Here is a 24,864-nt window from a genome sequence, read left to right as displayed (position 1 = left end):
AACCATCACCAACTGACATCTTCACGGCCGGCGAGCGGAATGCTGCTGGAGTCCGGACTGCAATCTGCAAACGCAGTCTCATCTGCGGATGTAGCACTGATCCTCTCGGACGACGTTGAGACTCGTGGCGCCGCCATGTTCTGCTGTTGACCGGCAACGTAAGGCGTCAATCCTACGACGTGGTGATCCGTGCCGGGATGTGGAGGTGAGCCCCGGGGGACCCCGGCCTCTCTTCAGTCCTGGGACCATCGCTTCCCTCCCGAGGGAATCGGCCCCATCCGCTCGCGCATCGGATGCTGCATTCGTCGGAATAGCGAGAGAAGCGCGAGTAAGGCACGCGAAGTTCAGGAGAGAGACCTCAAGAGGGGCATCGCGCCGAACGGAAGAGCGACCGGCGTCGTGGTTAAGAACAAGCCCAAGGGAAGCCAATGATGTCTTTGGGATAGAGCCCAAGACCGAGCAAAGGGGGCCCGTCACGGTGGAACAGTCCGCCAGTCCGCCTTGGCCTGCGTCCGGGGCTCGGTCCGGGCGGCCTCGTTGAAATAACTTCCTGCAGGAAGGGTTGCGTGGGAGCGAGGTTAGGTTGCGTAAGGTTGGCTGCGTATGTACACAAGCGGCGTCTATCCTTAGAATGTGGATGCGGCGCCAAGGGACCGACCTGACTTTTGCGAAATGGGGGCACGCAACGCTAGCTCAGGGACGATCAGCAAAAAAGAATAGGGATGGACTATGTGGCGCTCACTCGGCTCTCGCTTTTTGGTGCGGGAAGCGATGCGTTGGTCCAATGTGGCCGCAGACTAGCGACCGAAATGGTGTCGTTTCACGGACGTCCGAGAAGCGCACGTCCATGTCCGGCGGTCTCTCCACGGGCCTCCGGTGCGACGAACAGGCTCAGGCACACGCTTCTGTCTCCTGAACCATGGTCGGTCGGTCGGGCGATCGCAACGTTGTGATGGAGACGCGGGAAACCAACCGACGCCAACACGTACACGATCAAACATGTCAAAATGTCGTATTTAATACCCAGGTTTCCGTCTCCCAATCCGGTTCTCGAAACAGCTCAGCAGAACTCAATCACCACTCTCACTCAACAACCAATCGACTTCTCCTCGGTCTATCTCGACGATACCTTTTCTTCAATATAAACACCATTTCCCCGATTTAATCCAACCCCTTCAAATCAGTCAAAATGCCTGGCCTTACCTCCGAGTCTAAGGGTTCCAAGTACGACCGCATTCCCGGCCCTCTGGGTCTGGCGTCTGCGTCCCTTGAGGGCAAGGTCGCTCTCGTCACCGGTGCCGGTAAGTCCATCTGATACTTCCTATTTTCCCTGGACGGTGCACACCTCGATTGCCGGCAGACTTTAGTCATGGCTTTCGTGATACATTTCGGGGTCTAGTTCGTCCGATCTCGTGAGAAGGTTCATGCAACTAACAATGGTTGCTATAGGCCGTGGCATTGGTCGCGAGATGGCTATGGAGCTTGGCCGTCGTGGTGCGAAGGTCATCGTCAACTACGCCAACAGCGCCGAGACCGCCGAGGAGGTCGTCCAGGCCATCAAGAAGTCCGGCTCTGACGCCGCTTCCATCAAGGCCAACGTCTCCGACGTTGACCAGATCGTCAAGATGTTCGCCGAGGCCAAGAAGATCTTCGGCAAGCTCGACGTCGTCTGCTCCAACTCCGGTGTCGTCTCTTTCGGCCACGTCAAGGACGTCACCCCCGAGGAGTTCGACCGCGTCTTCAGCATCAACACCCGTGGCCAGTTCTTCGTCGCCCGCGAGGCCTACAAGAACCTCGAGGTCGGTGGCCGCCTCATCCTGATGGGCTCCATCACTGGCCAGGCCAAGGGTGTCCCCAAGCACGCCGTCTACTCCGGATCCAAGGGTACCATCGAGACCTTCGTCCGCTGCATGGCCATCGACTTCGGTGACAAGAAGATCACTGTCAACGCTGTTGCTCCCGGTGGCATCAAGACTGACATGTACCGGTAAGCATTTCTGACAACCCACAAAAGACTTTCCAGCTCTAATATCATCCCAGTGACGTCTGCCGCGAGTACATCCCCAACGGCACTGAGCTCGACGATGAGGGTGTCGATGAGTACGCCGCTGGCTGGTCCCCCATGCACCGTGTCGGTCTCCCCATCGACATTGCCCGCGTCGTCTGCTTCCTGGCTTCCCAGGACGGTGAGTGGATTAACGGCAAGGTCCTCGGCATCGACGGTGCCGCCTGCATGTAAATTGCTACCTAATATAATCGGAGTTACGGATTACTGGGGCCGGGTATTAGTAGATTGGATCACCTGTACATCTTAGACTAAAGATACGGGACTTATAATCAATAAAGGCGTATGCCTCATTAGAAATTAGCACATACTGTCTCCGATCACTTTGAATTTATGCCGCCTAGCTCATACGTTTCAGTTCTACAATCACCAAGTTATTTTTTTTCTATCAACCTTGATACTGCAATCACTATTATAATCGCCAATTCTTGTTATATGGATTTCATGGTCGGATTTATTTAATCGCATTCGCCCCGATAGCAAAACCATTTATTCCTGTTATGGACTTCTTGGACGTATGTGTTATGCCCATATGATTTGCGTTCTCAACTGCAATAACTAAATGGTTGGCAGTGTTTACACAAGAATATAACTACAGCCATTTCCAACCTCTACGAGATTTGGCCTCGGCAATTTCTGTCCAGTCTCTCTAGCTTCCTCCTCAAGACCATCGTCCAACGTCAAGCGGCCGTGATTAAACATCCAACTCAGAAGCCCGGAATACTGGATCTTGTCATCATGAGTTCCCAACCAGTACTTCGGCTCGCTCTTTCGTACAATCTTCAAACCGTTCGTGACCCCGAGCGTTGTGCCTTTCTCCATGAGACCAGTCTTGTGAAGCGGGTGTATCATCGCCAACACACTCGACTCCGGACTCGCTTTCTGTGCGGCTTCGACAGCATCCGGGTCGACCCCGTGCGGAGAATACAGAATCACCTCGCTCTTTCCATCGGCGCCAGTGAAGCTGATTACCATGCAATGGTACAAAACCGGATACACCGCGCACTCGTCTGGGATGCGGAAAACGGAGAGCCAGCTTGGTATTTCGGGAATGCTGGGCCACGTCGTGTCTGTGCTGCGCACAAAGTCTGGTATGACGACAACGTTGTCGAAGTGCTTCCACGACGATATAACCGCTGCCGGCTCCTTGACAGCAAAGACCCTGGTGCTAGCATCGAAAGTCCGCAACGTCTCTTCATGCATATGGTCGGCGAGTATGTGAGTGACGAGAACCGCATCCAGCCACGGTTCGCCCTCGTCTTTCGAGCCACCTGCCGAGGTCTCGATCTCTTCGACCCAGCTTTCAATCCCGGCCAAGCTGTCGAAGGCTTCCTTTTGGGGGTGACGCAAGCGAAGGATCCACGCATAGAGGGTTAAGACATCTCCGACGAGCCAAGGGTCCTGCATGATGTGGTAGAATGCTTTGCCTTTTGCGCCGGCTGGTCGAGGAATTGATATGAGCCAGGTGTTGTCGCCATTGACCATCGTCATAATCGGCCTGTGCTGAGAGGACTCAGCTGAGGTCAGCTTTTCGATAATACTTTTGCGATCCATGGTGTTTGGATGGAGACGTGTGGGCTCTGGGGGTTATTCGAGAGGTTAGTGAGATGGCTGTTCGTGAACACGCGGCCGAGGGCGGGGAAGGTTCAACTTAACATTGTCGAGTGCATGTTGTGGCGCAACACGAAGCTAACGTAGCACATACTGCGCCACTACTGATGATGCTAGCTTTCAGAGCTCGGGTTTCATTAGAGCTCACGTAGGATTTTAGCGCGGACCATTCGAAATTTGTGGCACGAGGTGATTCACAACTATTGCAATGAAGCCCATTTGCCGGGTCGGACTCGAATGTGGCCTTGGCGGGTCGTTGCCATGCTCGAGATTGGTCAACTTCACAAAAAAAAGAACGTTGGCGTTCCGACTAGACAATTAAAGGGATGGTGGTCGCCTGGAGGATTGAAGATCTCCATTTGGTTTGTACGGAATAGGCTTGGCATCTTAACGCCTACGAGCAGGTTGATAGATGTCCCTCGGTGTATGAGATGTCTCCTAATTCATCAACGTTATCTGAAGCTCAGTCTCCCGACGGTTCAATCACGACGTGATTCTAAGGACTCATGTGGAAACTCTGCGATCTAATGCGATAAACAGTGCGCCTGCGACCTTGCAATCGAATTCTGAATCTTCCACGAACGCAATTCCCGTGTACCATCGATTTAGTACCGACGTACCGTGATGCATCACAAAACTGACACAGGTCCAGGCCATTGAACCAAAGGGGAAGCAGGATAACGTCACGTAGAGTCCATCACCATACCAATGCAGTGGACGAACCGGTGGAGGCACTGAGGTGACCATTGAAACCTCGGTTGACAACCTGTCAGGACCCGGACTGTTGGATTCGGTGTACCGAAAATTCCAGGCCATCGTTCCAGATTCTTATCTAAGTTGCCTTCCATCATCTGGTCTTCGCAAACACGCAATATCACGTCAAATTTCCCCATCGAGTAATCATGCGCTCCCCTATTGGGCGTTTGCAAACTTTCTTTCACGGGACTTTTACCAAGGTGGTGCTGCCGACTCGTCCGACAGCCGAAACCGAGGCCGGTGAAAAGATGGGACGCATGAGCCGGAGCCAGAAGTCGGCGTGCGCCCCTTGATGGGTGTCCGATGCCGAGCTCGGGAACCGGATCCAGGCCACAACAGGAAGTGGTTTCGATTCGAAAATGGCCCGGCCAGTGGCGGCTCCACTCCGTTTGGGCAGTGAGACTGGAGCTCCGTTCCCGCCGCGTCGGCGTCTGCAATCGACTAAGTCCTTCTGGATTGTGAGTCCGATGCCATACCAGGTATGTATTGCCGGCTTCTCGACATATGACAGAGATGGTAATTCTCAAGGATAATCGGAGAAGACTACTGCATCCCAAGGAGCTTGTAAACTTTCGTTTTCTCAAACTTGCCCCCCTTCCATCACATCTTCGCATTTTTCATGGCTGACATCGCGAAGGGTTCCGAAGCTGAGATAGAGGCCCAAGCAAGCGTGAAGCGAAAACGGACCTCAATGCTCTATACGACCGAAGGCAATGTAACAGTCTGAAAAGAAGGCAATGTTACAACAAGCTATCCCTGCATTGCAGCGAGGTGATTCATCAGTGAAGCATGCACAGATGGAAATCGGACTTTGCTAGCAACACGAAGACCAATCCGCCAACTCGCACAAATCTAAGCAACCTGAAGTACGTCACATATGTGCAGTCTACGTACGGGAACAGCGAGAGTGCATTTAGCAAACAATACGAAATCTTCGTTTGGAAAGGAGACGAACGCAAGGAAACAAACATCAAGAGCCATCGACGTGGGGGGGTCTTGTGTAAGATATGTTAACAGCTGATGCATTAACCTAGCGGACGGATGATTTGAGGTCTTTCACACTGCTGCAGACATTCAGGCTGAGGACACGGAATCATAATAGATACCAGACAATTCTTTGTGATTCAAAAGCTATTTACAAGAAGAGGGAAAATGTCGTAGAGACATGACTATTATCACATTATCTAGAACCAACGTTTCGCAGGCGCAGTCTGGTTAACACCGCCGTACTGGATACGGAACGGCTGCGTCTCAGTGACGTCGTACTCCTCCAGCTTGGACGCATCGCCAAAGACGCGGAGCGACTTGACGGCGAACTTGTACTTGCCCGCGGGGGCATAAGTACCGTCGTCGAGCTGGCCGTCCCAGTTGACGGAGAAGACGCCGCGCGAGACGTACAGGTAAGGGAAGGAGCGCGGCTGGCCGATGGTCTTGGTGCCGAAGACCTCCTTGGTGATGTTGGGCGCGCAGCTGGTGAGCGGCACGAGGTCGGCGCGGACGAAGGGGGAGCCGAAGGCCATGTTGACGGCGAGGGCGGGCAGCACGGCGTCGGTCTCGTTGGCGGTGCCCGGGGGCGGGAGGATGTAGGTGTAGTTGGAGGGGACCTCCTCAAACTCCTCGGCCTTGGCGCTGGTGGAGGTGGTCATGATGGCGACGTCGAGGGTGACGTGGCTGTGGAGGCTGCCGGCGATGCCCTGGTAGGGGAGGATGAGGCTGGTGCCGTCGGTGCCGTTGAGGGCGATGTAGCCAGACCAGACAGGGAGGCGCTCGGCGACGAGGCCGGCGGGGGGCGTCGGGGTGACGAGGACGGTGGCCTCGCCGCCGGCGGGGACGGAGACCTTGTCCTCGCTGAAGGCGAGGGTGGCGTACTCGGCGGAAAGGTCATTGGGGAAGGTGGCGGGGAAGAGGTCGCCGGCGGCGGCGAAGGTGTAGGCGGTGGCGGCGCCGATGTTGCTCAGCTCGTAGGTGACGTCGGCGGAGCCGGTGTTCTTGATGGTGAAGTTCAGCTCGGGGATGAAGTTGTCGGTGTCGTTGAAGGAGAGGTTGGAAACGCTGAGGATGGCGGAGGCGTGGGCGGCGTCGTAGGCCTGGACGAGGCCGGCACCCTGTTGGGCGATGGGGGCGAGGAGCTCGCCGAAGCCGGTACCGTCGTTGAACTTGACGGGGTTGGCGTTGGCGGAGAGGACGTTCTCGATGGTGGCGGGGTCGAGGGTCTTGCGGACCTCGGCGATGAGGGCGACGATGCCGGCGGTCTGAGGGCACGACATGGAGGTACCGGAGAGAACGGCGTAGCTGCCGAGGGCTCTGGGGTAGGTGCTGAGGACGTTGCCTCCGACGGCACCGAACTGGGGCTTGGAGTAGGCGTCCCAGTTGGGGCCCCAGGAGCTGAAGGTAGAGACAGAGCCGCCGGTGGCGTTGTTGGCAGCCTCGGTGAGGACCTGCTCGGCCTCAGCAGGGTCGCCCATGTTGAGGATGACCTCCTGGCCGGCGGCGAGAGCCTCGAGCCAAGGGGCGGCGTTCTCAGGGGGGGTCATGCCGATGGCAAGGATCTCAGGGACGGTGGTCACGGAGACGGAGCCAGCGCCGGGGGCGTTGTTGTACAGCATGATGTACTTGGCACCAGCGGCAGCAGCGTTCTGGGCCTTGGCGACGAAGGTGCAGGTTCCGCGCTTGATGAGGACGATCTTGTCGCTCAGGTCGGGGGTGCCGGCAGGGTAAGCATCGCAGCCCAGAGCCTCGGTGGAAGTAGAGTCGGTGCTCACGGCCCAGAGGGGGAGAGAGACGCCGGCCCAAGCATCGGGCTCACCGGGGGTGTAGGTGAAGTTCTTCTCCTCGCCGCCGGCGATGGTGTAAGACTCCTCGATGAGGACGGCGGGGGTGATGACGTTGTCGAACGAGGCGATGGCGGTGACGTGCTTGCCAGAGGCAGCGGTGGAAGCAAAGAAGATACCTGCAGTTATTCTTAGCATGGGACATTTCAGAATGATTTAAAAAGTCATCTCATACCCTGATCACCAGAGTTACCGGCGGAGACAGTGCAGGGAACGCCGGCATCGACGATTCTGGAGACGGTGGCGGCCCACGGCTCATCGGTCCAGCCAGAGGGACCACCGATAGAGGCAGTGATGATGTTGCTGCCGTCCTCGAAGGCGCGGTTGTAAGCGGCGATCAGGACGTCGTTGCTGACCTCGCCCTCGCAGCCAAAGACCTAGATCGAACAGTCAGATCGGAACTTTGGTAATAAGATTGTGGGTCACATCCGGCAACCGGATGATCACTGAGCAACCACATTGATGTTACGTACCTTGTAAGCACCAAGAGTGACACCGGGAGCAGTACCGGTGAAACCGAAGGGGTTGCTCTGAGCGGCAATAATGCCAGCAACGTGGGTTCCATGACCGCCGCAGTCCATCGGGTCGGGGTCGGGGAAGTGCTCGTTGTAGCCGTCGTACGCGTCGCCGACGAAGTCGGTTCCGTAGCTGACCAGGCAGTCGGAGCCGAAGCAGCCGCCGAGCGCGGGGTGGAGGTAGTCGATGCCGGTGTCGATGACGGCGACCTTGATGCCCTTTCCGCTGACGCCGTCGGCGTGCAGCTTGTCGACCTGCGTCATGAGGTGCGTCGAGAAGACGTCCTCGCCCTCCTGGCGCTTCTTGAGGTCGATGTAGTCGCGGCCCTGCTTGCCGGTCCAGACGACCTCGGGCTTGGGGATGCTGTACGTCCGCACGGGGTACATGGCCTTGACGGACGGGAGCTGCGCCAGCTTCGCGGCCTTCTCGTCGGCGGTGTCGAGGTTCTTGAACTGCAGCGACGCGCCCTTGAACAGGGAGTAGGTCAGGTTCATGCGGGTGATGGTGTCGGACTCGGCCTCGGCGAAGAAGTCGGAGGCGTCCTGCGGGTTTCGTCTGTGAGTAAACTCTGCGTGGTTGAGAGCACTACGGGGGATTGTGTGAGTAGCTTACCTGTCCGTCCTCCAACTCAACGATGAAGGCACCGGGAACGGTCTTGGGGGAAGTCGACTTTCCCTGGATGGCGGAAGCCGCCGCAAGAAGCGGCAGCAAGAGACTGCTACGAACCATGATGTCTGGCTGACGGATGACCTGGGGGAGACCGGAGCTGGCGAGGGAAGAAGCATCATGAACGCTGCGCGCCGGGGGGCACAACTTTTATAAGTTCATCTGCACCACGTCGTATCGCAACCCGTACATTGGTGGTGGGGGGCTCAACTGGCCGGGGACCTGAGCAAGACAGGCCCTCTAGCCCAAGCGGACCCTCCAGAGAATCAGTCCATGGGCCATGTCGTTGTCGTCATGAAATGAATGGGGGTCCAGACGCTTGCTTGGCCAGGAAGGTGGAGGATGGACGGGAAAATGCGAGCGAGCGAGCCATGCAGGTCGTCTGCAAAGGCGCGGTGCCAGTGGACGGTGGCACGCGATAGCGTCCGGGGTAGGTTTGTATGCTTGAGCAGGGATTAGATGGGATCACGGAGTGAGCTATGGCCGGGTTGTCTACCCAATGTTCCAACATGGAGACCTCAAGCAGGTCTCGCTGCAGAGGAGAGGCGACATCCCGGCCGGGACATGAGAAATTGCAGGGAGCAATGTGCACAGTCTGCGCTGCTGCAGTGCGTCGCGACGGAATGCGACCGCGCAAAGAAGGAAGCAGAAAAAAAGGAGAGCCTGGCCTGGCGATCAGCATATTAAACGATGCTTTCTGAGCTGCCTGAATGAGGCTCCTTAGTGGTGGAGGGAAGCATGATTGATTAATTGGCCCTGGTCATTGGAGCTTTCTGCCCAGATGGCCTTCCTATCTGGGTAAGTGTCTCCGCATCTCGTTGGTGAGAGTCGAGAGAGAGACAGAGAGGTGTTGTTGCTGTTCGAGCTGGGGTCCCTGGTCCAAGACCCAAATCATGGTGGACCGGGAAATGGTCACTGCTTCTCTCCGCCGTACGGGAAACTTGAACGGGTCAGTTGGTGGCGAGCTCGCCGTCGGCTGATGCAGGCTGTCTTTTCTATCGCTGGAGGGCGATTGGCAGACGCGGGAGATCGGGATGGGTTCGTTGGAGAGATCTCTGGGCACACGCCGAAGCGGCGCCACCCTTCTTTGTGTTCGTCTCGTCTTTAGGTTGTTGACCGTTGAGGGCGTTGGAAGAGGCGCGGGCGGACAGGGCCAGCCATGCTTGTTGCCGACGGCAAAAGGACATTGTGGCAGACTTAGTGCCATCGGTTGACAGTGACAGTGTTTGATGTCAAACCGAATTGGTGATCAGCAATTGGCTGAGAGGCGTTCATCGTCGCATGTTTCGTTCGCTGCGAACAAGATTAACCCGGAAGGGGTCTGCTCCTATCAGGATTCAGGAAGACTATCAACATCAGTCGTCATCGATTGTGAACGTCCAGATTCTGATAAACTTGAGACCATACGACATGGTGCCTGTGATCCTCTGTTCGAGGGTGATGGAAAGTTACGCCCCGAGCCAAGAGGCCAAGGCAACTCGACTGCCGTGGTAGCAGTGCATCGCAGACGCTGTTTGGTGCGTACCTGAATGGCCTCGTGTTGTGTGGAGCTTCAGGTACGACGGCAGCATCCACGCGGGGACGGACATCCTGGCCGTGATGTGGGTTCGGGCGATTGCGTTGGACGTGGCATGTGGCACGTCAATGGCAGTGGTGCTGCTGCTGCTGCTACTCCCAAAACTCCAGAGTCCAGAGTTCAGAGTCCAGATGAACAGGAAATTGGGTTTTAGGTAACCGGGCGCAAAGTTGGCAGAAAACAGAAGGTCGTTTGGCCTCGATTCGTGACGGCCGAGACGGTCAAGTTCAATCCGGCAGGCCATCTTTGCAGAGGAACCTTTGCTAGCCGCCATCGCCTATTCTTCCGCATCAATAGACCGGTCCCCGCACAGCTGAAAGACAAAGTGGACGACACGGTGGAGGGGGAGATGAATGATGGGAAGAAGACAGACGGCTCTGGAAGGGCTGAATGAGGGGGCAACCACGGCCCATCATCCCATCATTCATGGCTGCCCCCGTCCCTTCTGGGGCCTGCCATCCGATTCACCTGCCGAAAAGTCGATAACGCGGTGGCCACAACCCCGGCCATTGCCCGGACGCACAGAGAACAGAGAAAGAGAGGCTCGCGGGATGCGGACGGTCGACGGGTCTGCAGAGCAACGCTGCACGGCTTAATGTGATTTTGACACCACTCGAGCATATGGATGAGGTCGTAGTAGAGGCATGCTGAATGTTTTGCATTCGATAATGAGGGGGAAACTGAGGGGTTACAGCGTGACAGTACACGGCATATCTGGCTCAACTTCCAAGAGGACACAAGACGGGACGATGCGACCGGAGGTGGAGGTCGCAGGGGAAACAAAAGAAAGACGGCCCAGTATTGATACGCCCGGACCACCGTCTAACGGCCTGTTTGTTTGCTTTAAACCGAAAAGGGGCTGGGCCCCTGTTGGCTCTTCGGGGGCGAAGCTGGGCATCGGGAACAGGCCGCCGGTCTTCATGACTTTCCGGAGTAAGCTTCGCATCGGACTGAGCAAGTTGACGAACTTTTGATATGCAGGTGTGGCGAATGAGTACCCAATTCATTTATGTTTACAAAGCCACAAACGGGCTCTTGGGAGGTTTCGGGAAGGTGAACAGAATGCCATTTCCGCGGCGCCATCCACTCCATTAACCTAAAAATTGCGTTGAGGGGCTCACTGACTCTGCTTCTGCCGGGGGCAATCGGAAGATCGCCGGGCATCCCCTACCTCCCAGTGGTCAGCGCTATTAGCATTCCCTCGCCCACGAGGAATTGGTTCCGGCGGTTATTGGTATTTAACCTTAATGAGATTCTTAACTCTGTTCGCCGCGGAACACGCGAAGCGCTCGGAAGCTAGGTTTAGGCCCAACTTTGTCAACCTCGTGCGGTTCTTTGCTGCCGATTCAGCACTTCAGGCTTGCACGTGCTCATGGCCACAGAGGCCTAAGGAAATGATCAATTGTAAAACATGCGACGCACTTATCCGTCGCAAGAAGAGCTTCATCCAGCATCTGTAGAACGTAATGTTGCTTGAGTAAACGACCCTAAGGGCCACGCCTTTAACGGTCGGTTCATCCAAGACAGTTACACGCCGATGACTCAACACATGTCTCAACCGGACACTGTTCAACCCAGGCGGGGGTGAAATAGACAGTGTTTCCGTCATACTCAAATCTCGGGATGCCGGCTCTTTCTCATGTAGAAGACTGCGGCGATCTTTAAGGAACCCCAGACTAGAGGAGTGGAAGGTGGTGGATGCATGCCACTGCTCGCGTTAGCTGATCAACCCAGCTTTCCGGGATGATATGGAGCTGTGCCTTACAGATGCCACCGTCGTAGCCCGGTCCGCTGCGTGCATGCCGGCTGGGCATTCTTGGTTTTTGCATGGCAGAACAGGCCCTGAAAGGCTGGCCAAGAGGCAAGAGCGTGGATAAGGCCAACATGCTCCACTGAAGAGAAGCGTGGCAGACGGAAGGTTGGTCGGCGGGTTCCATATCGCATTTTATTCTGACGACCTTTGGCCTGTTCGTGTGTTGCTAGTGTCCAATGAATTCACCCAAAGCTGCCGGAGGGTCGCTCGTAGATGGTCGCCACTCATGTACCCAATACATTCCTCCACGACGTCTGAGCATCATGAAGACGGGACTTCAGATTGCCGCTTGCTGTAATGAGGATATACAGCCTTTTAAACCATCTGTGTTCCGAAGATTCTCTGAAAGACGGTAAATACATATGCGACGGGTATGAATTACTCTAGAGAAACAGCTTTTGACCTCTCCAAAAGCCCAAGCATCTATGACAATCTATCATGCAAGTAGCTCCCTCGCAACCTCGTATGAGTTGATGTACTCAATTCCCTCTTTCCTCCAGGTATCATCTTCCACGAAGCTGTTGCTAGCATTCAGGACCAGGTTCTTCGGTGCCGCGAGGTCATACTTGGGCCAGTACGGCAGCAGCCCGTCCCGCTTCGTGACATTACCAGCCTTTGCATTGGGATCCAGGTCATTGACGAACCTCACATACGCCTGCCCAATACCCCGCGCCAACTCCAGATGGCTATCATACTCCGGCGACGGCCCCAACAATCCACTGATGTTCTGGAAGCTGAACGCGACATTGTCAAAGTGCTGCACGCCGTCCAGCTCAGCCCTGTTCCACAACCGCTGGTCGAACCGGTAGCTGTACACCGGCTGCCCCGCCTCGCCCGCGTACAGCTCGCACATCTTCCGCCGGCCCGAGATCATGACCAGGTCCCCGCCGATCGAGGCGCCGCGCCGCCACTGCAGGCCCTTGGCGGGGTACACGGAGCAGTTCCAGATGGAGTGCGGCGGCTGCGTGCACGGGTCGTTAGGGTACAGCTCGAACAGCCTCCGGATCGTCGGCGGCGAGAGCGCGTAGGAGCGCCAGAACATGAACCCGTTGAGCAGGTTCTGCTCGGTGTCGGGCTTCGGGCTGTTGGGGTTGAAGTTGATGCCCTCATCGCTGTTGGCGCCCGTCAGGAGGGGCACCTTGACGTACTTGCCCTCGCGGATCAGCTGGCTCGGGTACCCCGTCAGGAAGTCGCCGTCGACGAGCGGGTTCCAGACCTGGCTGGGCTTGGCCGCGAAAAGGTCGTCCTGGCTGAGGCCGCGGAGGCAGGCGAGCTGGTCTTTGGCGGTCCAGCAGCCGGTCGTGCGGGTGAGGTTCTCGACGGGGACGGTGTAGTACGCCAGGTCCTGGACCTGCGCGCCCGTCGGGCCGCCGCTTTCGAGGATCGCGGCGCGGTAGAGACCGTCGTCGCGGCCGTCGTAGCTGAAGAGGTGGTAGGCGATCGACTGGGCGCCGGCGCTTTCACCCCAGATTGTGACCCGGTCCGGGTCTCCGCCGAACGCGGCGATGTTCTCCTGGATCCACCTGAGAGCCAGCCTTTGGTCGAGGAGGCCTGCGTTGCTGGATCCTTCGGCTAGGAGGGCCGGGGTTTGGAGGAAACCGTACATGTTGAGACGGTAGTTCATGGCGACGCTGATGATAGGCTCACCCATGTCCTGGCTGACCTTGACGATGCCTGACAGGTTGTATTGAGGGTCCGCCTGATTGCATCGTCAGTCAAACTTAGGACAGTGTAAGTTGAAGTTGATGAACTTACAATAGAGCCCGTGTACAGACCACCTCCGTATATCCAAACTAAAACCGGCAATGGCTTCTCGGGCTTCCCAGCAGGTCGAACGACGTTCAGCGTCAGGCAGTCTTCCGACATGTTGAAGGTTCCGCGGTACTGCATACAGCTGTAGCCTTGCTGTGTCGCATCTCGGACCTCATCGAAAGAAGTATTGAGGCTTTGAGGCCAGCGGTATCTGAGCTGGCCGACAGGAGGCTGGGCAAAAGGAACGCCTAGAAAGGCATCTTGGTCCCAGTCGGAGAGATGTATGCCCCTGTATGTGCCGTTGACCACCTGGGCCGTAGGCTCCTGAGCAGCCACAGCCCGGAGGCAGGCCAAAGCCGCAGTGGCTAAACAGTACAAACGCGTCATTTCAAAGAGCCAGAAGCAGCCGCCTTGCCTAAGAACCCTTCTCCTCATGATTCCATCGCTCTCCCCCTTTTATACGGCCGACAGCGCGCGGACATGCCGCTGCGCTGCTCATCAAATTGTGGCTGAACCACAGGAAAAGCATCGTTGGCCCCTGGCGTGATTGGAGGAAAATGAACAACCGCTTTGAAAAGCTCATCGTCCTGATTTACCAGGGGCCGGAAGAAATAAGCGTCTGCCGTCTGGGGTAAATCATTGGGGAAGAATGCGGGGGATGCGGGGGACGCTGTCGATGGCCTATGAGCCGGCCGGGGAGCGATCTCGACTTGGGGTTGAGGGCCAGGGGGCGGACATTACGAAGGACGGTGATAGGCGTCATGGGCTTTCGATAATGACTTTCCGGCACCACGAGGCGAGTTGCTGCAGGAAGGCGTCTGCATCTCGAGAGAGAGCCGAGGGTCGGACGGAAGAATTGAGGCCATCCAGGGTTGCACTGAAGTCGGGTCTCTGACGGCCAAAGATGAGAGCCTGCTGAAATTTATGAGCTTGGGATTGAGATAGATGATGAAGGCTGTACGATCTCACCTTGATGATTGGTTATCTGTGAGCATGGCTGCTTCTTGTGAAGGCATGTGATTGCGATGAGTTGACTCGGTGGAGTGGTTCTCACGATGGGACGCTGTGAGTGAGACACCGTGCGTATGGCGACACACTGTGTACGAACACAGCATATGTCGGCTAATTGTCGGATGAAGACCGCCCGCCATTGACGTCAACCGAGCCGAGCTTAGAAATTTGGGATCAAAGCTTCCGATTCTTAGCTCCTCGTCGGGAAAGTCAATTTGACATCAACGGCCTCAACATCACGACCCCGCCAGACAATTACGGTTCCTCCAAGTTTCAAACAGTATATATACGCAGAATTTCGACTCAGAAACCTCAATATGCTCTGCAGATCGTGCCGACGCGCAATTGCGCTCTCCAAGCCCGCATCAAACACCCTCGTCGCCAGGGCTTCCGCAACAAGCTTCCCGATCGCCGCGAGAACCTACTCCTCTTCCGCTATTTCTCCTCGAACGACCGCAGTCTCTTCCCCATTTACATGTCAATCCGCATCTACATTGAGGCCCGCGACACTCTCCAAGCGCACCTACTCCTCCGCGACGGAGACCGCACCACTCGAGAAGCCCGACCACCTCGATGCCGCCGAGTCGACGATATGGGACAAGCTGGTGGCCGAGTTCTCCCCCTCAGAGCTCATCGTGCAGGACGTCTCCGGCGGCTGCGGCTCCATGTACGCGATCGACATCACCTCGGCCAAGTTCAAGGGCGCCAACATGCTGAAGCAGCAGCGCATGGTCAACGCGGTGCTGGGAGACATGGTGAAGCAGTGGCACGGCATCCAGCTGCGGACGAAGGCCCCTTGAGCTGCGTTCACGGACGGAATGATATACAATGACGGAAAGATGGAATGCTGCGGCGGCATGATTGTACTATAAACGGCGGTGTACGGACATATTTATACCTCAATGGCAACTCCCCTCCAAGATAGGGCTGAGACGACGGGAAATACAGCATGAAAGAGATTTTACACTGGTACGCCGCATACGAGTGACTGAATGGCTTGATACCACAGTTCGGAACGGGCAAGAGGCGTTGGTTTACGTCTAGTCGTGTGTTCCTCCCACTCTCCCCCAAGAGTGTTCAACGGTCAGACCGCGGCCAAGTGCGATGCGGTTTTGTTTCTGCAGACAACAACACATGCGTTCTTCCAAATCCCATCTCTCATACCCTGGAGTCTTCGAAGCATCTGTCAAGATCTGCTATTTTGACTTTCGTCGGGAATCTGGCCAATGACAAGCGTCGTATTACTCCTCCTGCCCGCCTAGTGGGACCCTTTATGGGTCGTCCGGACTTCTTTCTCCAGCCTCCAGGACCTCCGTCCAGGGTTGGGGACTTTTTTCGCAAGGGACTTGCGTTATGAAGCTGACAGGCCTTCGGCGAGATTCGGCTTGTGACAGGCTGGCAATGATCCGCCGTGGACTCGGCCGAGATCGTCAGCTTACCACAGGTCTCCTCGGTTTCCTTGCAACCCCCAATTCAAAAATCACAAAATTCTTCTTCACGCTCAGCAGACACCTTCCGAGCTCCATTTCATCATCCAATCAAGCGATCGCCGTATCGGCTCATGGAAGTGCCGACCCTTGCTGCAGCAGCACGCCCAGACAACACATCAGCCCTCGATTGGCTGGGTCGCTTTGGCGACAGGGGCAAGATGCAGTCAGATTTTGGCGAACCGTTAGAGAATGCAACGCCGGGATTTGTGCTTTTTGGTAGGCAATCATACTGCGTGGAACAATGATATATATGAAATCACTGGACGAGATTCGAGGATGCGCCCATCGTGCCCCGATTTGTGAATGTGGCCCGGACCAGAAGACCCATGAGACAACAGGACCCCGGCGCCGAGGACCCGGAAGTCACTCTGGACCCGAAGAGATGCTGTCAGCATCGTCATCAGACCCAGAACGATGTGACAACAGACGGGGATGCAATGCTTCTGCCCCTCGTTAGACGTAGCACGAAAGCCGGGGCCAAAGGGACCATAGAAGCCAGATAAAAGTGCTGTATGAGGTCCGTCCCGAGTGGGATGGCTCTTGATCCTTGATCCCTCACCAGCATCTGGTGTCTTCCGCCATCATGGCTTTTCCAGACATTGCAGCCTCAGATATGGCCACCTACTTCTCGCCGGTCAACCTGCTCCTCGCCTTCGCAATCTACTACATCGCCACCTCGATCGCAGCATGGCGCCGCCTGCGAGCGTTCCCCGGCCCCGCGCTCGCCCGGTTCTCCTACCTCTGGAACATCCTCAACTCCCGCACCGGCCGCCCCGCCGAGACCTTCACCCGCCTGAACCGCGAGCACGGCTCCTTGGTCTGCATCGGGCCCAACGACCTCGTCACCGACGATCCGGACATGTTCCGGCGGATGAACGGCGCGCGGTCGACGTACAACCGCTCCTCGTGGTACAACGCGGCCAAGTTCAACCCGCACGAGGAGGCCATGTTCAGCATCCGCGACATCCGCAAGCACGACAGGATGAAGGCGCAGGTCGCGGGCGCGTACTCGGGCAAGGAGAACGACGCGCTCGAGAGCGGGATTGATAGCCAGCTGGCGGGGCTGATGGAGCTTATCCGGCGGAAGTATGTTACTAAGGGCGAGGATATGAAGCCGATGGACTTTGGGAGGGTGGCGCAGTACTTTACGCTCGACGTGATTACGGAGATTGCGTACGGGAAGGCGTTTGGGTATATGGCGACTGACTCGGATATCCATGAGTACATCAAGACAACGGAGGATGTTGTGCAGATTCTGCAGATGTTGGGCGAGGTGCCGTATCTGTGTACTCTGTTCTGGTCGAAATGGGTGTTGGGGACTGTTGGGCCGAAGCCAACGGATAAGTCTGGAATGGGAAAGATGATGGGGTGAGTTACTCTGTGTTGTTTGCATCTTCGCTGGCACTGACTGGCACTGCAGAGTTGCAAGAGACGTGGTTGCCAAGCGGTTCGGGCCTGACGCCAAAGATGAGCGCGACATGCTCGTAAGCCTGTCGAGACGCCGTTGCTGCGAGAAGTGAGACTGACTTTGATAGGGCTCTTTCGTCCGCCACGGGCTCACGCAGGGCCAGGCCGAGCAAGAAGTTCTGTTCCAGATTACAGCCGGCTCCGACACCACCGCCACGGCTATTCGCACGACCTTTCTCCATCTCCTGACCTCACCCAATGCATACCATACCTTGAAGAAAGAGATCCACAAAGCGATTGCGGAGGGTCGGGTCTCATCGCCGATTACAGCTGAAGAGGGCAAACAGCTGCCGTATCTACAGGTATATGGCCACATCTTACTCTCGGTGAACATCAGCTAACGCGATGCCTGCCAGGCCGTTATCTACGAGGGTCTCCGGATGAACGCCCCATTCACGGGGCAGTGCTCCAAGGAGGTTCCTGCGGAAGGAGACACCATCGATGGTCGCTTCGTTCCCGGCGGCACACGCATCGCGCAGAACTTCTGGGGTGTGATCCGCCGGCTTGACGTCTTCGGAAAGGACGCAGACCTCTTCCGGCCAGAGAGGTGGCTCGAGGCGGACGAAGCGACGAGAGACAACATGGTGAGGACCACGGAGTTGACGTTCGGTCATGGACGGTGGGGATGCTCTGGGAAGAACGTCGCCTTTATGGAGCTGAACAAGGTCTATTTTGAGGTAGGTCAGGCCTGTGTCATGCGAATAGGACACACCGCTGACGTTTTTCATACAGCTCCTTCGAAACTTTGACTTTCAGATTGTGAATCCCGGCAGGCCATGGCATAGCATCAACCATAACCTGTGGATGCAGTATGAGTTCTGGGTGAAGGTGACTGAGTCGGCGCCAAGCTAGACGTCAGAATATGGCGGTGAGACTACTCGAATGAGCAGAAATATAGAATCTGAGAGAACGTTTTCATTCTGATCGAGTTACGGCGGGCTGTTTCAACTCGGCAGGACGCAGCAACAATCGCGACTTCTTAATCGTCAGCTCTAGGCTGTGTGAGATGTTACTTAGTCAATATCTTGAGGTATCTTCCTCCCTTAAATTAAGATGACATTCCCAGGAAGAATAATAACGCAATCGAATTATAACGCAATTTCTACAAAATAATGTGCACTACGATGTTAGTAGGACTTGTTGCTGTTCTTCAATTCTGGTCAATGTCTAGCAGCCCGAGGTGCTCTAGTTGGGGCGTGGTTGAACCAGGTCAGACACGGACACTAAAAGACAGGTGAAACAAAACCTTCTCTTAGCCGCACTTTGCATTCAGCACAAAAAAACTATGTCAAATTCTATCGCTCGCTCACAGAAACAACACCAACGAAATCGCTGTATGCGACACTTTGCGAAATGATGCTTCGCACGAGAAGCCCATGAGCTCAGCTACAAGAGCCGATGAAGTGAGCAAAATGACATGGATCTCCTAATGCCTTGGTGGCTCAGTGGTAAAGCGTCTCACTCGTAATGAGAAGATCGGGCGTTCGATTCGCCCTCGAGGCAAGGATCTCAATCTTTTGCTCGTTTTGGCCTGCAACGCTTCATTTTTTGTTCTCTTTACTTGGTTCTGCCCTTGAGCTTTTGGAGAAACTCATGACCATCGACTTCACAATTACTGGCGTCCATCACTTCAAGCAGACTGTCATTCGAGTTACTGAACTACTCACTGCGAATCAAGTGCCTGAAGAACTCGCCCAAGAACAACGCAGACCGCTTGGGATACCGCGTCTTCTCGGGACTCTCAAAGTCAATCCACGTCGCACCGAACCTGTCCGAGAACCCAGCCGCCCACTCCCAATTATCCGTAAAAGTCCACCCAAAGTAAGACTTAATCACCACGCCCTCCTGCGAGGCCTTGGCTACTTCCGTCAAATAGCTTTTGAAGAAGTCAATCCGGAACGGATCCTCGAGAACGTCGTCCGGCCCCTTGGGTTTCCAGTCCTGCTCGCCTTGCGCCGTGGTCCCGTTCTCGGTGATGTAGATCGGCACGCCGTATCGGTTCCAAATCCAGCGCAGCAACTTCGCCCACCCCCACGGCGTCGTGCGCAGCCAGTACGTGTCACTCATCGGCCCCCGCGGCACGCCCTGCTTGTTCTCGTCAAACTGCTCAATGTTGCCCTTGTGGTCGTTGATGTCCGCCGGCCCGTCGCGGTGGCGCACGTAGAACGCGGAGTACGAGTTCATCCCGTACACCTCGGAGCTGCCCAGCACGAGCTTGCTCTCCTCCGGCGTGAATCGCGGCAGCCTATCCCCGAGCTGCGCCCGCATCGACGCCGGGTAGTCGCCCGTCTTGTAAAGCGGGTCCGCGAACCACGCAATCTCGAACTCGCGCGCGCGCTCGGCGGCCTCGACGTCGCGGGGGTCCGCCGCGTCCCAGGGCTCGGACCAGTTGCCGTGCAGCGTGATCATGATCGTGCCCTGCTGCGACGGCTGGAACTCCTTCTTGTACATGTCCGCGGCATACGCGTGCGAGACCAGCTCGGTGTGGGCGACGATGAAGGGCTCCGTGCTCGAGTCGCCCTCGTCGTTGAGCTCGCGGAAGCTGGACCGCGCGGGGGCGTGCACGCCCGCCGCGTAGCCGGCGAGGGTGTACACGCCAGGCTCGTTGTACGTGATCCAGTTCTTGACGCGGTCGCCGAAGCGCTCGAAACAGACGCGGGCGTAGCGGACAAAGTCGGGTGTGTAGCGGTCCTTGTCGAGCATGCCGCCGTAGCGGTCCTCGAGCGCCTGCGGGGTGTCCCAGTGGAAGAGCGTGACGAAGGGGGTGATGCCGTTGGCGAGGAGCTCGTCGATGAGGCGGTTGTAGTAAGCGATGCCTGCCTCGTTGACGGGGTCGTCTTTGCCGCCGAGGGGGATGATGCGCGACCAGGAAAGAGAGAAGCGGTAGCCGCTCACGCCGTAGCGCTTCATGAGGGCGACATCTGTCTTGTACAGGTCGTAGGAGCGCACGGCGTCGTCACCGGTGCTGCCGTCCTTGACTTTGCCTGGCGTGTGGGCGAACTTGTCCCAGATGGACTCGCCTTTGCCATCTTTGTCCCAGGCGCCTTCGACTTGGGCGGCGGCTGTTGCAAAGCCCCAGGTGAAGTCGGGCGGGAGTGCGCCTTTGATGGACTCGTCGAACTCGAACTGCGTGGCCATGATCGTCAGTGGATGATGTGAATGAGATGAAGACGGCCAACTTACTGCGCTCTCTACATCGTGCAACGCATCTCATGTACGAATGCACGACTCAACCCCACCTCACGATCATGTGCTAATAGCTGGAGCTTCAGAGACGCGATTTCAATGGAGGGGCATTCCTGCGTCGGGATGAAATGATGATGATTCGTGGAGAGGGCATGTCGGTCAGAGCTGGCCCGACGGCTGTTGAGCGGATGGTCGGCTGAATGTCACTTTAGTGGGGTTCTCTGAGCTACATGCAGCATGTTCAAATGATGTAGCGGCGCCGTGCCTGGGAGACTCAAGAAGACTTGAATTCTTGCCGAGAGGAATTGTTTCTTCGTAGCTCATTTCATTTCAAGTCGATGCAAACAGACTGAAGACTCTCAGAAGGTTTAGGGCTGGGGCTCACACTGAGACAGATATGAATAAATGAAGGCAGACTAGACAGAAGCTTAGCGCTGAGGGTGGTGTGTTGGGGCCTCAACTCACAGGCGTGGGGGTGTTGTAGCGTCCGCGAACCCATGGAGCGGGCCGTCGTTTCTCGGCGAGAGATGCCGGTCGGTGTGTTCAACCACGGGTCTTAGTAATGAGCCGAACCATCGTGTTTGAGCCTCAATACTGCAATAGGAGTCTTGATATGATGGGTTAGTCTCTGTCCTATTCGGTTGGTTGTAACAGCTTACCGCAAGAGCCTCATAGGGCTTTGGCTGGACAGCAGGTGAGCACTGATCTACAAGATGGCTGGAGGGCAGTCACGACTGAACATGTGTTCAACATCAACCATTTTCTCTAAACAAAAGTTCACTAGAATCTTATGCGAGACGTCAGGCAAACAACAGTTCGCTAGGGACAAAGAAAAGCACTTCAAGACAGAAAGAATCAACGGAGGGCGTTTGGTCGTTGGCAAATTGGCCGAGGAAAACCGCAGCACCATCCTCATAGGTAGTTGTTTGAAAACATGCCTCGTCATCTCGGTCTGCCAACGCTGTCCACCCCGCGATATCCACCTCTCAATATGACAAGCTGGGATGTTACAAGTCGATCAGCAGGGTCCATCTGGTGGCTCAGCCAACCTCAGTGCATGACCCCTCGAGCGGCCGCACGAGCCGAAACGGTTAGACCACCACGAGAGGGCATAAAGTCGCGCCAAGCATCTCACCACGTATAATCCTCACGACTTCAGTTAGCCGTATACAAACCGCCAAAGATCCATCAGCATGGTTCATCTAAAGATCTCCGAGACACGACGCGGAAAGAGCGGGCGTTTGACCATTCTCGTCGAGTTAATGAATATTAAAAGGGCGCGAAAACCCCCCGGTTGCCTGCCTGGCGAGTTCACCAATCCTGAAAATCGCTCATATACGTCTTGAAGAAAAACCCTCTTTTTTAATGAGAAACTCGCTTGGAGGCCTCCCGAATACATTGCGGGATACCCAGTTCGGACAATCATCGAGAGATGACGCAGACGATGGTTGTGTCATGAGGGATAATTCGCCGACACATCCACCACCCGCGCCCACCGATCCGAACCGCCCCTGAGCGAGCTATCCTCAACCCGGGCTACCTGAAAAACCGGCCATGCGGGAGTTTTTCAAACATCACTTCCAAGGTAACACTACGCAGGCCTCTTTGCCATCGACGACTGATCATCTCGTGCTAACGAGAGCAGATGGTCTGCAACGGATTCAAAGTTTATGCTTTCCGGCCTCTCCGTCCAGCAGCCTCGACGCGCAATCGTCCGTGTCCCGTGCCCCCCAATCGGACTCAGAGTCAACCGAAGACGGCCTGCCAACGGACGAAAAGCAGCGGCCCATCCGCTCGAGGGCGAGAGGAACCTTGGGGCTTTTGAGACACACGATGCTGTCGTCCTGGCTCAACGTGCTGCTCGTCTTCGTCCCTGTCGGTCTTGGGCTGTTCCTGTCCAATGCCAGCCCGATTTTGGTGTTTGTTTTCAATGGCATCGCGATCATTCCGTTGTCAGCGTTGCTCACTGGTGCGACTGAGAAAATTGCAAGCGATGCCGGGGATACGATAGGCGCGTTTTTGAACATCAGCTTGGGAAATCTCGTGGAGTTGATCTTGTTGTAAGTGTCCTTTGAACCCCGCTCCTCGGCATAGTATTAACGTGCATTCTCTTGACAGCATGTGAGTTTGACTCTAGAAACAGCTGTTACAGGAACTAACAGCTCAAGTGTGGCACTCAAGCACAATCAAATTCATGTTGTGCAAGCGTCCATCCTTGGTTCGATGCTTGTAAACTTGCTGCCGATTCTCGGTATGGCGCTATGTGTCAACGGCCTGTGGCATGACGACCCGGTCCTCAACACAACAGAGACGCAACTTCTCAGCTGTCTGCTGTTCGTCTCTGTGTTTGTCTTCCTCATCCCGGTATGTTGAAATTGAGTACTACAGTAGAGGGCATCGCTCAGACAAGGCAGACAGCGTTCTATCACACCTTCAACGACACCGAAGATGCCGGCGGGGCAATCTTGAAGATGAGCCGGGCATCAGCATTGATGGTACTGCTGATTTACATACTCTATTTCGTTCACGAGTTCAGGACACACTCTGCAAACCGTTCATACCACGCAGCCCCGACACACTCTTTCGACCTGGAAAGCCTCCCCACCTCTCCGTCAATACCTGCACAACAGGCGAGGCATCAGGTTCAAGAAGCTGTTCCTCCCAATCGAACAATTCGCTTCGCAGACGAAGGGACATCAAAGAAACGTCAGGATGCCCCTAATACAACAGGATATTCGTCGCAGCTGGACGGAAACGAGACATCTGAATCCGAGTCGGACGATGACAAACCAGAAGAGCGCCGTGGTCGGGAGACCTGGAAACCACGGAATGCCTTCGATCGGCCTAGCTCTCAACATTCCTTGGCGAGAACGCACAGTCGGTCGCTGTCGCTTTCCGGTAGCTCTCGCTGGACAACCCTCAGCCGAGATGGGTCCACCGCCGGCATCGAACATCGAAGATTAGTCAGGTCAGGGCTCGCCAACCTACAAGCCCTTCGTAGTAGTCGTGCAAGTCTAGACAACACTCGCGGCGATCAAATGCAGCCTTCAAAGTCGATCATGGAGAGGCTCATTCCCGTCATGATTCTCATCATCAGCTCTGGGTTGATGTCCATGTGCGCCGAGTTCCTCGTCAGCACGATCGATGAAGTAACCCACCAGGGACACCTCTCCGAATCCGTTATCGGCCTCATCATCTTGCCAATTGTCGGCAATGTCGCCGAGTATGTCACCGTGGTGACGGTGGCATCGAGGGAGAAGCTGGACCTCGCCATTGCGGTCGCCGTGGGGTCATCAATCCAGATTGCCCTTTGTGTGGCGCCCTTGACGGTCCTTGCGGGATGGATTCTCTCTCGAGACCTGTCTCTCAGTTTCACCCTCTTTGAGGTAGCCGCCCTGATGGGTACAGCACTCTTGGTGAATCTGTTGATCCTGAGCGATGGGAATAGCGTACTGCGGACAAGCGGACTCAAGGGCGGTCTCATGTGCGCCTGCTATGTTATCATCGGGTACGTCTAGACTCTTGACAATTATTCTGAATGACCTGCTAATGGAACAGAGTTGGAGCATACCTTTCTCCGGAACTGGACGGGTAGACATGGAAGCAGGCGATGCCGACTTTGGCTCGCTTGAACAGCCCATTGATCTCCTAGATGTGTGATTTATCTTCAGATAGCATAATAAGTAATACAACAAGTAATTGGTAGCAGCCTCGCAGTACGTGGAGTTTGGGTATCACTGATTGGGCGAGGTTTTCCAGCTAATATGCAGCGTACTTGCTGACTTGCACCATACTTCTTCCGTTTCCGAGTGAGTCCTCGTTGTTCCGTCATCCTGTAGTACAAATGTCCTCTCATAGCCGCCCGATGCCTGGGTGGGTCGGTCAGCTGCTCTCCTGGCTTATGGGTTGTGTAACGAGACGCTCTTAATGATTGGCTATTTCTGATTCATCTTCGAGCGGATGCTTAAAGCCTGGCCCCTCGCTCGATTGCGCTCGCTAGCCTTTGTGCCAAATCACCCAGCACGCATATACACAATGACGCAACCGCAGTCACTTACGGCGGAGTCTCCCGCCGCCGCTACCTGCCAGCAACCGCCGCTAGTCCACGTTCGGGACCCGATCAT

General features: G+C 55.9%; 8 protein-coding genes across 8 annotated transcripts; 4 read left to right on the top strand and 4 right to left on the bottom strand.

Annotated features, from left to right (window-relative positions):
* Positions 1-1,189: 1,189 nt before the first annotated feature.
* Positions 1,190-2,239, top strand: THR1-1 (Trihydroxynaphthalene reductase; the record flags this gene model as incomplete). Its single annotated transcript, XM_036637905.1, has 3 exons — positions 1,190-1,301; positions 1,450-1,987; positions 2,041-2,239. The coding sequence occupies 3 exons, from the start codon at positions 1,190-1,192 to the stop codon at positions 2,237-2,239; spliced, it is 849 nt and encodes a 282-aa protein (XP_036496405.1).
* A 402-nt stretch (positions 2,240-2,641) lies between these two features.
* On the bottom strand, positions 2,642-3,619 carry CGCS363_v006055 (uncharacterized protein; the record flags this gene model as incomplete). Its single annotated transcript, XM_036637904.1, has 1 exon — positions 2,642-3,619. One exon carries the CDS (start codon positions 3,617-3,619, stop codon positions 2,642-2,644), a length of 978 nt encoding a protein of 325 aa, XP_036496400.1.
* A 1,997-nt stretch (positions 3,620-5,616) lies between these two features.
* Positions 5,617-8,508, bottom strand: vpr-16 (Minor extracellular protease vpr; the record flags this gene model as incomplete). The annotated part of the gene is made up of 4 exons (XM_036637903.1): positions 5,617-7,382; positions 7,439-7,640; positions 7,737-8,321; positions 8,392-8,508. 4 exons carry the CDS (start codon positions 8,506-8,508, stop codon positions 5,617-5,619), a joined length of 2,670 nt encoding a protein of 889 aa, XP_036496407.1.
* Positions 8,509-12,270: 3,762 nt separating this feature from the next.
* Positions 12,271-13,973, bottom strand: LIP4-2 (Lipase 4; the record flags this gene model as incomplete). The annotated part of the gene is made up of 2 exons (XM_036637902.1): positions 12,271-13,533; positions 13,590-13,973. The coding sequence occupies 2 exons, from the start codon at positions 13,971-13,973 to the stop codon at positions 12,271-12,273; spliced, it is 1,647 nt and encodes a 548-aa protein (XP_036496408.1).
* Positions 13,974-14,914: 941 nt separating this feature from the next.
* Positions 14,915-15,397, top strand: BOL3 (BolA-like protein 3; the record flags this gene model as incomplete). Its single annotated transcript, XM_036637901.1, has 1 exon — positions 14,915-15,397. The coding sequence occupies one exon, from the start codon at positions 14,915-14,917 to the stop codon at positions 15,395-15,397; it is 483 nt and encodes a 160-aa protein (XP_036496409.1).
* A 1,273-nt stretch (positions 15,398-16,670) lies between these two features.
* Positions 16,671-18,406, top strand: lolP1-9 (Cytochrome P450 monooxygenase lolP1; the record flags this gene model as incomplete). The annotated part of the gene is made up of 5 exons (XM_036637900.1): positions 16,671-17,455; positions 17,508-17,571; positions 17,623-17,856; positions 17,911-18,231; positions 18,287-18,406. 5 exons carry the CDS (start codon positions 16,671-16,673, stop codon positions 18,404-18,406), a joined length of 1,524 nt encoding a protein of 507 aa, XP_036496401.1.
* Positions 18,407-19,213: 807 nt separating this feature from the next.
* Positions 19,214-20,692, bottom strand: BGL1B-2 (Beta-glucosidase 1B; the record flags this gene model as incomplete). Its single annotated transcript, XM_036637899.1, has 1 exon — positions 19,214-20,692. The coding sequence occupies one exon, from the start codon at positions 20,690-20,692 to the stop codon at positions 19,214-19,216; it is 1,479 nt and encodes a 492-aa protein (XP_036496402.1).
* A 1,881-nt stretch (positions 20,693-22,573) lies between these two features.
* Positions 22,574-24,335, top strand: VCX1-3 (Vacuolar calcium ion transporter; the record flags this gene model as incomplete). The annotated part of the gene is made up of 4 exons (XM_036637898.1): positions 22,574-22,800; positions 22,909-23,104; positions 23,155-24,248; positions 24,299-24,335. 4 exons carry the CDS (start codon positions 22,574-22,576, stop codon positions 24,333-24,335), a joined length of 1,554 nt encoding a protein of 517 aa, XP_036496545.1.
* Between the last annotated feature and the right edge of the window lie 529 nt (positions 24,336-24,864).

This window comes from Colletotrichum siamense (assembly GCF_013390195.1).
Source record: "Colletotrichum siamense strain Cg363 chromosome Unknown KSG_Cg363_contig04, whole genome shotgun sequence".
Classification (NCBI taxonomy): Eukaryota; Fungi; Ascomycota; class Sordariomycetes; order Glomerellales; family Glomerellaceae; genus Colletotrichum; species Colletotrichum siamense.
This window is presented reverse-complemented; position numbering and strand designations above follow the sequence as displayed.